General features: G+C 38.0%; 1 protein-coding gene across 1 annotated transcript in view; it reads left to right on the top strand.

Moving 5' to 3' along the window:
* Nucleotides 1-20754, top strand: part of stxbp6 (syntaxin binding protein 6 (amisyn)) — a 73304-nt gene that overhangs the window by 2453 nt on the left and 50097 nt on the right. The window contains exon 2 of the mRNA XM_079833228.1: nucleotides 18185-18383. Coding sequence (XP_079689354.1) covers nucleotides 18230-18383 — 154 coding nt within the window. The 5' untranslated portion in view covers nucleotides 18185-18229. The remainder of the gene's footprint in view (nucleotides 1-18184; nucleotides 18384-20754) is intronic.

Genomic DNA, 20754 nt, shown 5'->3' with positions numbered 1-20754 from the left:
CTTAAAGGGATAGTTCACCCAAAAATGAAAATTATTTGTTATTTGACTATTTGGTCGGCCGAAAGTTTACTTGATAAAGTTTTAAATATGGATATTTTTCTTACACAAACGCATCGATTCGCTTCAGAAGGCCTTTATTAACACCCCAGAGCCGCGTGGAGCAGTTATATGACGGACAGATGCACTTTTTATGGACTTCAAAAACAGAGCAACTATTACTACTATTCTAATGCTTGGATTAGCCTGGACTTTTGTAATATAACTCAGATTTTATTCGTCTGAAAGAAGAATGTCATATACACCTAGGATGACTTGAGGGTGAGTAAATCATGGGCTAATTTTCATTTTTGGGTGAACTATCCCTTTAACACGAACTAGTATCTATTTTCATGCTACTAGTGCTTATTCTTTAGGTACTAGCACTTCTTTAAAAGATACCTGTGGTTATTCATTAGTTACTAGTTCTTATTTTTTAGATACTGGTACTTATTAGATTCTAGTGCCTATTAAATTGATACTAGTACTTATTTATTAGATACTCACACTAGTTCTATTTTTTTTCTTACAGAGTTAAGTATAATTAAATACTAGACACTATTGGAATAACTACTTGTATCCTAAAGTACTAGTACCTAAAGAATAAACACTAGTAGCTAATGTATAAGTACTAGTACGTACTTAATGGATTAGATACTAGTATCTAGGGATGTCACGGTACCAAAATTCCAGTAGTCGGGTATACCATCAAAGTTTTACGGTACTCTGTGCCAATTTTGGTACCACAGCTAAATGTTTTTAAATGTTTTATTTATTTTAAAAAAATTAAATGTATTAAGTTTATTATTTATGATGATAATCATTATAAGTAAATCAGGGCTCGACATTAAGCCTGTTCACACGCTTGTCCTTCGGACAAGTAAATCTGTCATTCACTTGTCCGAGTAAAACATTTGCTTGTCTGGATTCTTTTTAGAAAGGGCATTTTTCCATAATCTTATTAAATATAGGATATGCTTCAGCTTTCCTTTTATATTCTTAAATTTGATCAATAAATTAAATTAGAATAAGACACTATAGGCCGTTACCAATCAAATTAAATAATTTACACTGAAAAATTACAACTGCATTAAATAATGTTATGAGATTATTTTAAATATTTTTGAATATACAAATAAGAAATGTTGGAAAGATGAAACTAAACCACCAGCAGGTGGCAGCATGTGACCGTCTGAATGAGCGAGTCATTGAGTCGATTCAGTGAAACGGCTGAATCATTCAAGAATTTGGCGGTCGTTTACGAATAGGTCATTGAATCTTTGATTCAACCGATTCATTAAAACTCTGAATCATTCACTAACACACACTGCTGCTGTGAGATGCGTTACGGTTCTGCTGTGATTATTGTTTGGAACTATTTTCGCTGCTGAAATAGAACAGAAACAGTCCATATTGCATCTAAAATGTAAGTGACTTAATGTTAAATTGTTTATGGAACTGGCGTTAAATTGGTTATGGAACTGCAACTCAACCTTGCAAAGACTGAACTGCTTGTGGTCTCAGCCAACCCAGCACTTCATCACAATCTCTCCATTCAGCTAGGATCATCAACCATAACTCCGTCCAGGACAGCCAGGAATCTTGGAGTTGTGATCGATGATCAGCTAAAATTCACTGACCACATTACTGCAACAACCCGGTCCTGCAGATTTGCATTATACAACATTAGGAAGATTAGAGCCTTCCTATCAGAGCAGACCACACAACTCTTGGTCCAAGCTCTTGTTCTCTCCAGACTGGACTACTGTAATGCTCTTCTAGCAGGCCTTCCGGCATGCACTATCAAACCCTTGCAACTGATCCAGAATGCAGCGGCGAGGGTGATCTTTAACGAGCCGAAGAGAGCGCACGTCACGCCTCTCCTCATCAGTCTGCACTGGCTACCAATAGCCGCTCGCATCAAATTCAAGGCACTGGTACTCGCCTTCAAAGCAACCACTGGCTCTGCACCAATTTACCTTAACTCGCTTGTTCAGACATACACACCCTCCAGGAGTTTGCGTTCTACCAGTGAACGGCGCCTTGTGGTGCCATACCAGAGAGGCATGAAATCACTGTCACGGACCTTTTCCTGGACTGCCCCCACCTGGTGGAATGACCTGCCTATCTCAATTCGAGCAGCCGAGTCTGTAGCCATTTTCAAAAAACATCTAAAGACGCATCTCTTCCAGCAGCACCTGACCAATCAAGAATAGCACTTAACATTCTATTCATTTTTCTGTCTGTCTAATTTATTAAAAAAAAAAAAAAAAAAAAAAAAATCCTGTGTGTTCTGTGTTAGATTAACTGAGACTTGTTACAGCACTTGCATACTGTAGCCTCTGACTGTTGTAGTTGCTTCTATTGCTCTCATTTGTAAGTCGCTTTGGATAAAAGCGTCTGCTAAATGACTAAATGTAAAATGTAAATGCGTATGAAATCAGAGTCATTTTCAGTCGTGATGGTATTCAGGAAAAAAACACTCTTGTTAGTGTGATGTTGCTTAACTGTATCATATGTTATAATAAATATAAAAACTGCACAATTTTAACTGTGTATGTTAACTGAGTTTCTGTGTGTGAGCGGCGCTCATTTGTTTATTTTCTCCTCGAGAGGCTGCGCGAGCCTCAACAGCTCAACCTTATTAACGTCAGTTCATTTTATATTATTATCCACTATCGATCTTCACTTACACTAACTGATGCAGAATCATTATTGCACTTTGGTGATTACCTAGTTATTTTTTGTTTTGACATTTTAACCAGGATACTTGTCCGTCGGGCAAGTAAAATTGTTTTCCACTTGCCCCTTCAAAAAATCCACTTGTCCCGGACAAGCGTTAACGTCGAGCCCTAAGTAAATAATACATTAACATTTACAGGCTGTCTGCTGTTTAAAGTAAACATTGTTTATAAAAAAAGTGAAAAATAATCAACCATCTAGGCATAATTATTATTATTAGTAGAGAGGTATTATTATTACTACATAGAGACGTAGCTAAATCTACTGTAGGCTACAACATTAGCCCAATATATTCTGTCAATTTCTTCACGTTAAACCAAACTTTTATTTTGACGGGTTGCTGTGAACAACTGTGTGTGTGTGTGTGTGTGTGTGTGTGCGTGTGCGCGCGTGATTCACACAGAGACGCAGAACATGCAGGAGTAATATTTAAATAGTATTTTGCAGTTTAATATTCACAGACACTAGTGTATATATTGGGCTACAGTCTGGATTCCTGCGCTCAGATAAACACAGAAGCCGCTGAGCGCAGCTGAGGGACCGAAAATACTCCGAGTCGGGACTACCTGTACTACAGAAATGCTGGTATCGTCACATTTTTATAATTTCAGCACCGATTTGGTACCAAAGTACCAGTGACATCCCTACTAGTGTCTAAAAAATAAGTACTTGTAGCATGAAAATAGTTAATTTTAAGGATTAAATGTTAAAACGGCTTGCCATAAATAGACACTCTGTTTCATTATTAATTGAATGTAGCCTACTCATGGTTTGAATAGTGCATTGTAAAATTGGAATAATATGTTTCAAATCATGCTCTCTGAAGCCCCAGTGTCACATGACCAGCTTCCCACACAACCCTGATATTGGACACATTTGCTTGTGGAAAGAATTCATCATATCTCACTTTGAATAGAGCGTTTCTACAATGGCATCAGCAATGGAAAACCTCTGCAGCTTCTAAATTCACACAGCTAAGAGTCCGTATAACAACACTGTCATGTGACATTTTACCCAGCGCAATATAAACCAAAATATTAGTGTAGTGTAGATTTGCAACCAAAATTAAACTCTAAGTTTGGTAGGTTTACCAAAAAATGAACAATGCACATTTTTGCAGACAACATGCACTATAAAAATTGAGTAGAGAGATTTGTGTAGATTATAATCCATCAAAAAGTGCTTTTTATTTATATTCCTTTGGTGTGACATGCAACATAATTATGAAATTCTGATTTTGACAGTGAAAATCAGCTTCACCTATCAATTAAATTTAGTTTTAATTATAGTTAAATTATTTAACATTAACAAAACAACATAAATGAATGTACTTAAAGGTACAGTTCACCCAAAAATAAAAATCATCATCATATAACAAGCACAATAACAAACCTCATGGAGTTTTATGTATAAGCACAGATCAATGTTTATTTAAAGTTATAAATTAAATTGTTTAAAAAGTGTGTGTCTCTTCAGAAAAGGTGGGTTAAATCACTTGATGCTTGCTTTTTAAAGCTTGTAAAAGATATTTAATGTGTTTGCTACATATGTAGTTTAATGTTTGGTTGTTTTGTTTTCCATAATCCACCACACATGTCGGTTTTTTTAACGTTTTGTTCATTAATGTTCAGTCGAAATGGGGCATAAAGTGTCCCGTGTGCAGCATGAAGGTCAGAATAACATGTCTAATACAGATTTTAAATTCGTAATATATAAGAAAAATACCATTTGTTATTGCATTTCATATTTGATAGTGGCAATTCTTCTTGGATTCTCACATTACATTGCAAAGCCAAGTTTTCCCCTTTGAAGCATAACATAAAAATTCCTGGTGAGATTAAAATAAATTGTCCTCAGCATTCGCTACAGAAGCATTGACTTTCCCCCTGGTGATGTGTGACATCGATAGGCAAAATACAGGGTGATCAAACCAGGTCCAGGACTGTCAATCCTGCTATATTACTGCATGATTAAAACTGCTTGAGTTGGCTTTTTTCTGTTTCTAGCTTTCGGCTCCCGATGCTTCTGATTTAGGGTTTATGAGGGGATTGTTCAGGAACGCTGGTCTAAATATAATAAGGTCCACGTCAGGTCTTGGGTCTGTGGGGTTCGTGGCAATAATTCTCACTTACTGCTGAATCACCACACCAAATGAACAGTATTTATGTACCATTGGAAAGAGAACAGCAACCATTCTCGCCAGTGTAGAAGCTTTTATATTCCTCTCAGTTTATTCTGAGATACCACGTAAGCATAACGTGTCACTGTAAACATTAGGGTATTTTAATATAGCAGAAGATATATGAGCATAAATGTAGTATGTTGAATTAAACCAACATTTTTCTGGGAAATGCCTCTTTAGCGTCGATAACTCTTTTGAGTAATAAAGTGATGTACAGCAGTTGAAGTCTATTAGATCTCTGCTGATTCTTCGCTAACTGGGATTGACAAACCCCTGGGGTTGATTTAAGGCTAATAACCATTTGAATCATAAAAATGGAAAATTAGAAAAGAGGCAAAATGAGTAATTAAAGACGTAATCTTAGATGATTTAGTAAAAATGGCTGAAAAAGCATAAATACAATCAGTAGTAATATTCCGTTTTATTTTTTTCTTAATTCCGTTTTTTAATTTTTGGACTCCATTTTAATGGTTAAATTAAGTTTTTAGTAATAAAAAAGCATGTCTAACTAATTGAAATAATAAAACGTATACAATTTAACAACAATTTATTAAAAGTATAACAAAAAATGACATGTTTAGGGCCCTATGAAGTAAGTTTTTTCCCCCACCCAATTCAGTTTCATTTTTCCCAAATACTGCGTTTTCTGGATTCCATTTTAATAATTTAATTTTTAATAATCAAAAATCATGTCTAATTAATAAAATTCATAAAAAAAACAACTATTTTAAGTTGTATATTATCAAAACTATAACTACGTGCGTGCGTGCGTGCGTGCGTGCGTGTGCGTGTGCGTGTGTGAGTGTGAGAAACCACGCATATGCGCCATTCATCCGCGTTATACAGTAAATTCCGTTTTTATGACTCGTTTTCTGCATGGCGGAAATCATAGGGCCCTACAATTGGTGGCACTGTTTTCAAAATGGCGTCGTGTGGTCAGTGTGAGGTGACGGTGACGGACAGAATTTGGTGTCAAAATGGCGAAGCATTGCAGGGTTTCAGCCTCACAGTCAGCTTGGCATCATGCCATCGATTTAGTTGATGTGTTATTCGAGAACGGTTTGGGCAATCCCTCTCTGGTACGCAATATGATTTCAATGAGGAAAACATTATTTGTGGTGTTTTTCCTGCTTAAAATTGGATGCTACAACAATAGCAATACAAATATCCTTTTTTTTTGGGCAAAGTTTGTTGCCTCAAGGCAAAATTGTACCACAACGGACAAATTGAAACATTTGACATTTTCATGTTGGAAAAAATATATATATTTATTGGAAACATCAATTTCTTTAATCAGTCACGTGAACAAACACATTTATCCAGTTTTTAATGTGTTACAAATTTCATATTTAATAAAAAGTAACATTTCAAATTCAGCAGTATTACCAACCAAACCATCATATCAAGATGTCACATGACACCTCATCCTCATCCTCACCCTCATCAACTGGCAGTAGTGTTTTATGCCTTTTTTAAGTGTTATAGAAAATGTGCAGATCATATTATGTGCAGTTATAGTATGTGAATTAGAAGTGCATTACAAAATCATGAAAAAAATCAAATTTATTTAGAGAATACTAGCTCTTTTCCTCACAAATATACTATATTTGTGTCCATCCTAGTGTGTCTGGTATGGCCTTATGCGATTATATTATGGTACAATGATTCCTTGAGGCAACACACTGTTTTTTGTTATTAACTCTAAAACATTTGATGATATATAATGTAAAGTATTCAGAAATTTTCGATATCGATACCTTGACTTCGATACCGTTCCTAAACGATACTTTTTCGGATACCAATTTTATTTTTCCATTTTAACAAGATTACTTTACACATTAGCTAAAAAAAAAAATTGCAAAAGTTGGCGATGTTGACTCGTCATCTCCTAGGACGGCCATTTCCATAACACCAAAAAGGAGGACACTTTGCGGCATTTAGTGAGGCAAGGATAATTGCATAGGACTACAATAAAACAACTCGCAACTACAATACAATTTTGTCCATCAGATCGATGGTATCATGATACAGTGATTCTGCAATAGCCAACTCTATTCATTAACAGACATTTTGATCTACAATATATCTTCTTGATGTAGATGTATGTGTAACAGAAGAGGCAAAAAAAAATTCTTCACAGTATTTGTATTTATTCAAGACATTGTGATGTCTGTTTCAAAAACTGACCACTGAGAGGAACCTGTCTTGCAAAGTGCACAGTGCCTAAAAAACATAACATTTGACTTCTGGAAATAACAGAAATAAATAAACAAATAAGGAATGCGAAAAATAAATAAATACACATTTCAGTTCTTAAAGAAGTTCACCCTCTGCAGCAGCTCTTTGCTATCTGAAATGTGTATTTATTCATTTATTTTTCGCATTCATTATTTGTTTATTTATGTATTTCTGTTATTTACAGAAATGTAATGTTATTTGGTCATGAATTTCTGTATGACTGGTGATGCTTGACTGCATGATTATTATGATAGACTTTATAAAGCTCTGCAGTGGAGATTGTGTCGTCCTGAGGTGATATTGCTTCTCGAAAAAATGACCTAAGGGAAGACCTAGCTGGGGCTCGTCTGTAACTTTTATGTTTTTCCGTGCTAGAACGTCGTTCAATGGTGGCTTTCCCTCGACTACTGATGTCCACACTAGCGACACAGAGTGCTTTTTGATATAAATTCGTGTTCTTTTGTCCATTCCGGATTAAACGAGCCAGCATGTCGTGGAGGCTTATTTACGTTTTGAACCAATGATATATCAGATATTTATTTGACACTGCTTTCAGCCAATCGTTTGTTTGACCAGAGATCTTACGGCATTAGACGCTGTGCTGCTGCGTCCCAATAAAGATTCTAGAGCGGGGTTTTATAGGCCGGTTCAGCGCAACTCCAAAAAGGAGGACAAATGAGGGGGCTTAAAATTCGGTCTGTCCAGCCAAAATCCAAAGGTATGGCCACCATATCATCTCCTCAGTAGTGAACCTTTCATTTGGATTACATAATCAAAGTATTTGTTTTCGTCGAAATTTCAAGCTTTCTATAGGCCTATATGCTGAGTTTCGATTAATTTATGTGACGCAGAGAATCGATAAAAAATAGTTCTTCTTGCAGTCGAATACATGTTACATGACGTGAGAACAGTTAGTTATTTCAGTTTGTGTGTTAGCAGGGACTTTATTCGTAACTTAATCGATCCCTGGAATCAGTGTTACAGTACCTCAGGCACGACATTTTAGCATTTTTGTAGCATAAACACCATCAAACTGATGAGAGCTTCGGATTTTCCAATGTTTCTCTATGTCCGAGTTCTGGTCCCAGCGCAACGGATACTCAACTGCCATTGGCTCATCTGCTTTCGAGGGGAGGGGCTTACCGATAGGTCAATTGAGTCGCCTTGAGCCAAGGTTCAAAGGTTATAAGCAGACACCTGAGTGCACCTTTGGACAGTTGGTGGCGCTAGAGGGATTGAGCTAGAGACTCCTAAAATGCTGTGCCGAATTTCACAACTTTTTACCAGATGGTTCTATGGGCCGGCATAAGAGAAGTCGACAAATAAAGGATACAATAGGTGTCTACGCGCCTTGGCCCCTAATAAAAGATGGAAAAAAGTATTTTTTTTAATTCCATGAGTGAGATAATGATTACTCATGCACTGCATTTGTGCCATTAATTGTCTGTTTTTGGACCAGTTGCTTAAGGATTTCATTTAGTCAGTCCCAGACCTTTAGCTTCATGTGTTTTCCTTCCTTACTCTGGATTCTGAGCTGGATTCGTCACATTTTCCGCTCTGTGGTGTGAAATCCTCACAGCCCTTTTCACTGGCTGATGGGAAACACACATTGCTTTGACTTCACTCTCCAGTGCTTCTGCCTCTTGTGCTCGCTGCATAGAAGAGGTCAAACTAACCTCTTCTAGTCCTGTTCTTTCTGTTTATGTAAATGGGCTTTCTGTAAATGTTTATATTTTTATTTTGTCCAGTGTTTTGTAGTTGACTCATATTTCCTTGGAGAATTCCTCCAGTGTTCAGCACATCCCACAGATGCTCAACTGGATTGAGATCTGGGAAATTTGAAGGCCAGGGCAACACCTTGATCTCTTCATCATGTTCCTCAAACTCTTTTCATAACACTGTGCGCATTATCCTCCTGAAAGAGCCACTTCCACCAGGGAATACCGTTTCCATGAAAGGCTGGACATGGGCTCAACAATGCTTAGGTAGGTGGGATGTGTTAAAGTAACATCACACACTGGATGTCCACATGATGTCCCTCGTGCATCGATGAGCCGTGGCCGCCCAACACCCTGTCGCCGGTTTCACTGTTGGTAAATCACCACCGCTCACCGGGAGAAACACACAAGCCTTGCTTTTTCAGCAGTACACTGACCCAGTTGCCTTGCCATTACAATTTGGCCTTTGTCAAAGTCGCTCAAATCTTTATTCCAGCCCATTTCTCCTGCATCCAACACGCTGATTACGAGAACTGATAATTCGCTGATCATCTAATCTAACCAGACAGGTTCGGCAGGATTCTAGGATTTCAATCCTGAGCATAAGCTGATGCTTCTTAAGTACATGTTCCCTCTGACTGGGTTCGCCACTGACTAAAGAAGTTTTTCAATGACTAGTAAGTAAGGGCCCGTCCACACGGAGATGCGTATCACTGTATACTAGGGATGCCGCAGTTCTCAATATAATATCGAACCGTTCGGTACGGCATTCACGGTTCAATACGCGCTTGTGAATTGCGGTTTTCTCGGTTTTGCATTTAATTAATTATTTTTCTACAAATTCTATAATTTGCCTCCATCCCAATACTGAACAACTCGACATACATTCACATCACACGTGAGTGGTAGAGTTATACTCACAGAACACTATAGTTATTCACAATCACCAAAGTTCATTATTTGCATGCGTTTTAAAGCCTTGCCGGCTCATTCGTGTGCGGTTTAACATGCGCTTTTCCGAGCATTCGCACTAAACGCCTGTCAAACACGTGATTACAGGACTACATAGTCGTCTTACTGCGCTAATACTGTCAAATACACACAAGGTTAACATAAACACAGTCGGTTATGTCTAAAGTGAAAGTAAAATCGGCGTGTGTCAGTATATTAGATAAACGCAGGTCTTAAAGTGACAGCAGCGCAGTAGTGAACACGCGATCCTTCAAGGGACAGTTCACCTCTAAAATGATGTGATTATTTACTCACTCTATTGTTTCAAACCTGTATTCATTTCTCGATGACAGAATTTTCATTTTTGAACGAACTATCTTTTAATACAACAACAAAAGACAAAGAGAAAATCCCTCACTCCTCTTGACTAAAAAACTTTAATACAGTAGCTTTAATAAGAATCAATGTATATTTTATAGTGAAGTCTATGTAGTGTTTTATTTTTACATTTATTCATTCGATTTCATACTTTAATGCTGCTGTACAGCTCTGAGCTGCCAGTGTAAATCTTTATATATATATATATATATATATATATATATATATATATATATATATATATATATATATATATATATATATATATATATATATATATATATATATATATATATATAATTATACAATACACTAGGAATACAAGGGTTTTTTTAAGTAAAGTTTTAAATTTAAGGTAGGTTTTTCAATTCTTTTAAGTAAAATAAAGAAAGAGTATTGCAATAAAATTTTTTATTTTTTCTCCTTAACTTCTTGCTGTTCCTGTCGCCTAATAATAGAATAACAAAACATTTGTGAGACAAGCCATCAGAACCGAACCGAACCGAAAACCGTGGTTAAAAACCGAGGTATGTATTGAACCGTGGACTAATGGTATTGTTGCATCCCTACTGTATACGTATACATTTTTTTATCGTATTGGCGTTTTGTCCACACGGATCCGGCGTTTTGGGAGACTGAAACCGCTATTTTTTGAAACCGGGTCCTAAAGTGGATCAATCTGAAAACGACACCCTTGCGGTTTCGTGTATACAGCCAATCCATATATTTTGTGAAACGTTGATGTCATCACACCACGTCCTGTGCGGGGAAGACTTGAAGGAATACAACTACAGCACTGGGCATGCGCACATCAACACTGCGCTGTTTAATCACTGTATTTGCATTATTGTAAGGGTATGTTTAGGGTTGGGGTTGGTGTATGCGTTAATAAAACACATCTGGTAAGTAGCAAATTTATTTATTGTTATTTTATTGTGAGATTTTACCTCACCTCCGACTGTTGCCGTACCCCTTTTAGCCACAACTCTTCTCCGTTTTTAGTGTATTTCTGTGGCAGAATTACAGCGCCACACTGGCCTGGCATGTGTACTACATCGTTTTGAGCCGTTTTCATGCTCTCGTGTGTACGCAGATATTTCTTGAAACGAGGGGAAAAAAAAGATCGGATAGGGAAAGTTCTGGCTTCGTGTGGACATGGCCTAAGGGTGGGAGAAAAGGTTGATGCATCGCGATTCGTTATCTAACGATTCAGAATCGATTCTCAAAAATTCAGAATCGATTCTGTGTTCAATTCAAACTGCCACTTCCCCACTGTGTGCGCGGTCACTGGCCAAACAGTTGATAGACGAACGTTCGTATGCTGGTGAATTGATTGTTCGCAAAGACCCGCCCCCTTTAGTTACTGTTGCTATGTCCGACACACCATGGGCCGCTCACGCCACACACACGGTTCTCACGTAGAGAAAGTACATTGCGAAGGCCAGAGCAAAGAGCAAAGATAAAACACTGATTACATGCTGACAGACAGGACAGAGCAAGTTACTTTTGATATGAAACAAAGTCTCAATGTTGTCTAAACCACAAATAGCGTTTTGTGTCTCTTTAATGTGTGGTGATCGCCTCAGTTAAAGCTGCTCGTGAACCGATCACCTCTTCCTTCTAGTTCATTGATAAGCATCAAATTAACGTGAATGAACACTAAAAGAAATGTTGTTTCAACCGCGGAAAGACCGTACACACCGTTTTTCAAGATCAAGTTCACCGACGTTAAACTACTAACCCTCCTGACTGCTTTGTCGGACAAACCGGCAAATTCGGCGACGTGATTGGTCATATCGCCTGTCAATCAAACTTGCGGCGAAGGGTGAAATTGAAGATAAAATGGACAAACTACGACCTGCTTACCTGGCGTAACTCTGTTGCTTTTAAATGTGCTATATAAATAAAATTGACTTGTGTTGAAAGGAAAGTTTTTTTTGTTAAAATGTTCTAAAGAAACTGAAAAATAGTCACACTTAGTTGTAAATTGAGAACTGTTTATTCTTAATGATTGTTCTTTGCAATTGTATGGCTTGCTATGTTTCATTAGAGCTTGTTAATCCTGTATATAACTTTGTTAATAAAATAAAAGTATTGAAAGAAATCTTCATAATCCTTTTTAGTATGGCAATACTGTCAAACCGATATTCTAACTATAAACAAAACCCATATTAGCTCAAATTTTGGTTAAAATGTAAAGTTCATGTATTTGCACAGCAGGATAATTAGTTACCAAAAAAGTATGTTAAGAATGGTTTTGGGAATCGGATCGTTACTCCCAGAATCTGATTGGATCATTAAGTGCCTAAGATTCCCACCCCTACTAGTGAGGGGAGATTGAAATAATTTGAGATATCTAGTGTTTCAGAAAATGTAAAGAGGTTACAGAGTTTAAGGGTTCTGATAGCTTAGTTAGTGTGGGGCTGAGATGAAAGATGTGGCTAAAATATGTTCTCTAAACCTGGAGTCAGGATGCTTTGACACTATATGGTCTGACGGAGCATTTGTTGAGTAGCAATGAATGTGCAGAAACCCGGGACAGTTTGACATCAAGTGGAAAAACACCAAATTGGATTTCTGAAAGTCATTTGTTTCTCATTTAGGTGAGACAACACCGTGCCAAAAAGACAAACATCAGCACTGACCTTTTCATGACAAATAAAAGCATTGCCTCCAGGCCTGCTGTTTGCTAACAGGAGCTTTCTGCCCCTTTTCAGCCATTGTGACTGTAACTATGAGTCTTTGTTCTGTTGTACAAGGGATCATGTGCAGCCTCCCATATGCCAGTCCACAATGCCCGCTGACTGATTTTGTTTGTGTCTAGCTGTCACTTGTGTGTCCGCAGGCTTTTGCATGAGTGCGAGTTGGTTTGGGTTTGGTTCTTGAAGGTTTTAGTCGTCTGTCTTAACTCTCTGTAATATTAGGTCAGTATTCAGAGTTAAATTTTGCTCCAATATTTTAAAATATCATATTTCAGCTATCGAGTTATGTTTCAAATGAAGTTCATATGAACAGGTGTCATATATAATGTATTTTATATTCATACATTATGAATGCAACAACAACAACAGATGCAATGTGCAGCTTTTGTTTGACTGCTTGATTCTCCAATAATACATCCAGTCGGTTGTTATCTTTTCTCGTCTGGGGCCTGATCACCCTCTCTGACTTTATTTTGCAGTAAACCGGCTGGATGTAAATGATCCCTTACTTAAAGAGGCTGTATTATGCCCCATTTTAAAGTCTTGATTTTGTTGTTTGGGCTCTGCTAGAATATGTTTTCATGCTTGAATGTTCATTATTTTCCCTGTATTCTCCATTGTTGCAGCTCCTCTCTTCCCAGTCTGTCAGTAACCTTCGGGTTTGTTTACCAAAGCCAAATGTGGTGGCAAGTTCCATTGTTACCAACACAATTCAATGGAACTTGCAACTATATTTGGTTAATGATGATTCTGGGAGATGCAGGCCTGGGGCCAGTTGCATGAACTAGTCCTACAAGATATTAGGGGTGTAATGGTACACGTATTGATACCGAACCGTTTCGGTACAGGGCTTCCGGTACGGTGCACGTATGTACCGAACGGTACTGAATACAATCTTTAACAGTTAACAGTCGGCTTGTTTTACGCACAGAACACACTTCAATCTGAGTTCCCACACGAACATATTAAGTATTCAGTCCATTTTATCATGAAATTCAATCGATAAATGCTGTTTTGACGCTCTTTAATGTGACGTGGCTGATCACGGTATAGGCGTGTCAGTTCAAGCGGCGGTGCGGCATGCGAGTGAACGCGATCATCTCTTCCAGTGTTTTCCACACATAGACTAATTTGTGGAAGTGCGCCACAGAATCAGCACTGACCACCAGATATTGCGTTTCATTATAAAAATTTTTTTAAAACATGCAGCGTATTCGTTCAACTGCATTTCCTCTCCCTGCTCTCTCTCCGTCTCTGTCACTCACGCGCCTCTCTCACATACACACACACACAAGGTGCGTTTCATTAATTCGACCGTAAGTCTTTAGGGTTGCCAACACGGATTTGGCAGCCTGAAAGCGTGAGCCTCTCACTCTGCCCAAGTAAATCTCACACCAAATTACCAAACCTGCTTTTGATATGAAACAAAGTCTAAGCTTTAAAATTTTGTGAAGTATTAATACAAAATTTAAACAATAAATATCATTTTGGACTCAATGTGGCATAACCGTTACAGCCAGAGGAATTGGAAAACAGAGGCTTAAGCGGGTAGACAACAGCTTCTCTATTCAGGTATTTGCAGCAATTTTTGGTAAACAGTACAGCATAAGTTTGCATTATTACGTCAACCAAATTTACAGTGTCATTTTATTATGGAGAGTGAAGGAGATGCAACATTGTTAACATTAATGTTAATGTTATTCTTGTATTTAGCCCTCAGGTATTCCTTACTAATTGGTCACACTCATACTCATTGGTGATCAAATGTGACCATACACCTTAAAGGGATAGTTCACCCAAAAATGAAAATTATTCCATGATTTACTCACCCTCAAGTCATCCTAGGTGTATATGACATAATATCGGAGTTATATTAAAAATGTTCTGGCTAATCCAAGCTTTATAATGGCAGTAATAGTTGCTCTGTTTTTGAAGTCCATAAAAAGTGCATCTGTCCGTCAAATAACTGCTTCAGGCGGCTCTGGGGTGTTAATAAAGGCCTTCTGAAGCGAATCGATGCGTTTGTGTAAGAAAAATATCCATATTTAAAACTTTATCAAGTAAAGTTTCTGCCAATCGCCTTCCGTATTCAATTTATGGAAAAAGTGTTGGAAGTGCATCTGTCGTTCATAAGGTTGCGTTTTCCAGGTATGCTCGTCAGGCATCACGTACACATCTTGAATTGCGAGAAGGCACTTTCAACACTTTTCCACGGAAGGCAGTCGACAGCTTCTGAAAAGCACAATGTGCTCTGATTGGTCGGCTGGAGCAGTGTGTTGTGATTGGTCAAGTGCTTTGAGCAGGTTTAGGAAATGCCAGGCCCCTTTATCATAACCGCCATTTTCAACACACTACTAATGCGTAGGCTATTGGGTGAATAACGGATAGAAATCCTATTAATTTAAACTGGAACGCCGTCCCCATTTCCAGCCCTGATTAGAGGCAAGGCCACTGATGGCTCCTCATTACCAGGCTTATAGGCCAGTGTACAATCTATAGGCCAGTGATTGCTATGAAAAATAGCAGCCTAGAAACTACAATATGTTACTACAATAAAGTATGATACATTCTTGTAAGTGTGGCCATACGTAAAAATTCTTCTTCTTCAAGTAACTGTTTTAGTTTATTGACTTTCTATAGCATTTATGGTAGTAATTGACTCAAATGGGTTGAGCATTTTCTCATTGGTGTCGCGATTAGAGGGCTTATCAGTTATCACACAACACTCATGCAAAATGAAACTGGGTTTCAGTCGTGCTGCCTAGATACGTGTTTCAGATGAGAGCATTAGTGCTTATCATTAAAGCTCTGAACATGTGATATGCTTCACGTCGGGGTCCTGATCACCCTGTCAGGGTTTATTCTGTGATAACAACCGGCTGGATGTACATTATCCCGCTTATTATCCCAGAGTAAATTATTTATTAGACATGAAATATTGATCTGAGTCTAAATATTTTATTAGCTTTTTAAATGCAAAGCTTCCGTGGCAAAGCTTCAAGTTCAAACTAGACGGACCCTGGAGCACAAAACCTGTCATAGGGGTCAATTTATTTTAAATTGCGATTTATACATCACATGAAAGCTTTCCAATGATGTATGGTTTGTGTTAGGATAGGACAATATTTGGCTATTTGAAAATCTGGAATCTGAGGGTGCAAAAAAATCGAAATATTGAGAAAATCTCCTTTAAAGTTGTCCAAATGAAGTCCTTAGCAACACATATTACTACAAAATTATATTTTTTTAAAATTTGATACATTCATGGTAGGAAATGTACTTAATATCTTCATGGAACATGATCTTTACTTAATATCCTAATGATTTTTGGCATAAAATAAAAAAGATTATAATTTTGACCCATACAATATATTGTTGGCTATTGCCACAAATATACCCGTGAGACTCATGACTGGTTTTGTGCTCCAGGGTCAAATTTAAGGGGTGAAGTACAGTCATACCACTTATAACATAATAATGATGGGGATTAGAGATATTGATTTGAGATTAAACTGTTTTTAAGGGGTCATGAACTGGCTTAAAAAAACAACAACTGTTGTCTGAGGTCAACTTATGACGTTTGCGTGGTTTTTACATTCAGAAACATCATAATGAATAAGCAATAGGCTATTTTCTGCCCTGGTTTTGAGGCTTTCTCCTGCACGTTGGTTTTATGGGCGTGCCGCACTGAAGACTTGGTAAAGTAAACGCCCATGGCTAGGATTGGATAAGATTTGCATATTTAATGAGCTTCGGTTCGATTGTTTTGAAGCGTGTGGGAAAACGGCAACCGGAATAATGTGTCCCACAGGGCTCGCAAAACGTCTTTATCAAACAAACACAATGATTTATCTCTCATCCACCCGCGATTGATTGGAATGTTATTTTTTTATTACTTGGCCAGCCCGATCAGTGGATATAACCGCAAACCGCGTATCTCACACACACACACACACATGCATGAACAAAACTTCTGCGATTGTGTATTTTTCCTTCAAATATCAAGTCAAGAGAGTGAACAACGCACATCAAGAACCACAAATAAAGGATTCTCCAGTCTGAGGTATGTTAAGTTAGACACATACACATAATCAATAGATATCAAACGATCTGTAACAATGCAATAATATCACAAATAAAAAACATGTTTTACTCACATACTTTAAGTGTGTTGCTTCATTCATTTATGTAATCTCAAATCTGCAAAATCCAGTCTCTTGTTTACAAACGAATCTGTGATCAGAAATAAAGGAACAAACGCAAAGTCTTCCCCACGTGAGCTGAATATTCATTAAAAATAAAGTTTATCCATGCATTCATAATATTAGAATCCGAATGAAGCTTATGTGGTATGTATAGAAATTTGATGTGGTTTAGCTCTCTCTGTAGGCCTATGTCATGTTAATGGCACGAGTCGGTGGGCGGGGCTACAGAATCAAGCGTTGTTCTTCTTCTGTTGAGGCGGTGCTTCACCACACTCAGACGTCATTGCCTGGCACATTCTGAGATCTCTTGTTTCCTGGGTCTGGTGTCAATAAAAGCTTTTCTTTGACTAACAAGGAAGTTTTCAGCTCTGAAACGTACAGGATATTCTTATATTATCATGACCTTTTATATATCAAAAGCTCAAGGGAAAGTTGATTTCTCAATTCATGACCCCTTTAAATCGTACCTGTTTTCTCTTATAATCCTTTACAGTGAACAAAACAATAGTCACAAAATGGTAGCAGCTGCATTAGTGTGAGTCTGCAATACTGGATGACACGTGCCAAATTAAATAATTACACAAAATAATGATTTCACTAATATTTTATTAGCTCGCCAAACGCAAAACTTCCATGAGAAAAAAAAACAAACGTTCCTAGCGAGTGTAAAGCACTAACTTCAGTGACAGATACTCAGATGAGCCTGTGTTGAGTTTTTTGGGGTTGTTATCGGAGAATAATATACCAGAATCAAGTATTCCACAGAGCCGTGTAATCAATCTAGTTAAATAATAATTCCACTCGTTTCCATGAATCAGGTTATAAATAACCCCAGGTCCAAATGAAGAGGTCCTGCTAGATATTAACTCTGGCTGTTACTCAATTATAAGTTCGCAATGATCTGACTTGCATTCTTGTGAAGACCGGTCTTGCCAGGCTACCTTATAAGACCAAACTCGGAAGGACACTGAATGCGTCTTTGTGAGAAATGAGATCTAAACGGCCTCTGTGTCTCATTTTCTCTGTCGTCAGAGTTAAGAGAGCCCTGCTGTCTCCCTGCCCGTGCCATCGGCTACAATGAGTGGCAAATCGGCCCTCAACAAGGCGGTCTTTCTTCCCAATGATGAGAGGATGCTGGCAGCCGTGCAGGTGAAGAGGAGGACGAAGAAGAAGATCCCATTCTTGGCTACAGGAGGCCAGGGTGACTACACTACATTCATTTGCTTATCAGGTAAAGTCTTCCCTCTTTACTGCTGCTCAGTGATTTGATCACCAATTATTAAACTGTGGCACATAACTTCTCCATCATCGCTTTGAGCTACAGACACGGATGATTCCTCAAATCAGGTTCATTAATAATTGTTTTTTACTTTAATTTAGGACTGCATGATCAGTGGTATCTAAGAAGTGTGGGGTTTTTATTAATATTTTGAATTTGTTTTATTTTTATATTTAGTTTTTCATTTTAATTGGTGAAAGTAAAAAAAAGAGAGTTTTTACCATTTTTGCCATTAGTTTTTTTTTCTGTCTATATAGTTATTTTTTATTTCACTTTTAGAAATTTTACTTTTTTTCCAAGTAATGAAGTGTTTTTTTAATATGGTTTCGGTTTTCACTAATAACCCTGTGCACAATTTAGGGGGAAAAAATCGAATTAAACTAGTTAAACCGAATTCAGATTTTTGGGGTTCGAAGCCACTGGTTAAGATTCTGCCGAATCCGAAACCAAATACCGAATCCTACTCCCATCCTCAGTCCATTATCACAGTAAACACATTAACGAAGTAAACAACGTCCACAGCAGTGTATTTTTAATTTAATGTAATTTTAACTGTAAAAAAGAAAGAATAGGCAACATTATGCCAGGATGACTGTCCTTCCTTTGCCGTACCTGAAGTTGCCGCTTTGGCTGCTGTCTGTAGATTCCCTCATGCACAACTCTATTCTTTCGGATGTTTCATACGCAAATGTTTTACAGCAGCTGTTGTTTAGGGTCCTTGTCATCACGAGACAAACCGGCATTGCAAATTGAACATGTAGCTCGACTTGAATCGCCTTCTTCTAACTGAAAGTACTGCCAAACAACACGTTTTCTGTTCACGAGTTCCATTTTCACTTTTTCTCAGCCTGCATTTGAACGGTCCACTTAAGCCGCGTTTCCACCACAGGAACTTTCCCCAGGAACTAGGGACTTTGGGCTGGTACTTGGTAGGGCTGGGAGATAAATCGATTTTATCGATTGACTCGAATTGTGTTGTGTTTGTATTGTATATGTGCACTGGAAGCTTCAGCACCAAGAAAAATTCCTTGTGTGTGCAAGCACACTTGGCAATAAAGCTCTTTCTGATTCTGATTCTAAATGTGTAGTTTACGTCGATTTGTTTGAATGAACATCTGCTGACGCTCCCCTCTGGGCTCCCGTAGTTCTGAATGGGCTCAGCCCCCCGCGCGTTTGCCATAGAGATACACAAACATCTTACGACATACAGTGTCATACGTAATTGGTTCGGGTTTTCGGCATCAGTCACAGAACAAACAATACCCCACTGCAAAGTGTGTTTGAAGTCTGAACGGAAGTTTGTTGTGCGAACGTTTCCCAGCTCGGAGCAATAATACGGGCCGATCTCGTGACACCGTTACTACACAGCACTGGAGATCCAGTGAGAAAGCATTTTAATTCACCACAGAATTAATCACATTGCTACTGTGATATCTAGTGGAAGCGTTCGGTGCTGAATTCTGTTATAAACCACAGATATCAGATCAAACAGAGCCGACGTGGAGACCAGGAGAAACACTGAGACAACATGAGCGAAGATCAGGGGTTTCAGTCACAAACCAACATTCACCATGAGTTACTGTAGTGACACCACGTGGATTTAATGTTGTTGTCATTATTCATCCCCGGGTTCATACAACCTTTTGAGTTTGAAATTAAAGCACTTTTCAAGGGTTTTCAAGAGCTTCACACTTTTTCCAGCACTTCAAAGCTCTAAACATTATCCAATTTTAATGTAATGATTTGTAAAACTAAACGTTTTTACCGGGGTATTGTGGAAGAAATAGTCTAATGTGTTTTTTTTGTTAATGTGTAGATCACTTCGTGGCAAACAAGCACTTTCATTTTAAAAATACATGAACTTACCACTATAACCAGTAGATGGCGGCATAGGAGCACTTATTGACTTATTAGCCATTTAAAATATACTATTATCCCTATAGTCCCTAATATATGGACAAAAGCAGGAAGTCACAAAGTCTCGTGAAAAACAAATCTTTTCTTCAAATTGTGACTAAATTACCCAGAAAGTCCCTGCTCGCGAGGTAAACACTAGGAAACATCTTCCCATAATCAATGCCCAATTCATCATTACGTCGACCAGCGGAGCGCGTGTAGTGCAAGCCTAGGGTTCGGTTCAGTGGAAAAATATTCGAAGGTTCGGCAGACACCGAACCCCGTCAAAGCCCAATATTCAGGCCAAATCCGAAACTGAATCCTATATTCGGTGCATCCCTACTAAAAATTGCAATTGTGATGTAAAAAATGACAGAATTGACTGTGAATAGAGCCGCTCTGAGACGCCGAAAACACCAGCGGATCA

Source organism: Gobio gobio (assembly GCF_949357685.1).
Source record: "Gobio gobio genome assembly, chromosome: 13".
NCBI classification, from domain to species: domain Eukaryota; kingdom Metazoa; phylum Chordata; class Actinopteri; order Cypriniformes; family Gobionidae; genus Gobio; species Gobio gobio.
Note: the sequence above shows the minus strand (reverse complement) of the source record. Positions and strands in the feature narration are given on the sequence as shown.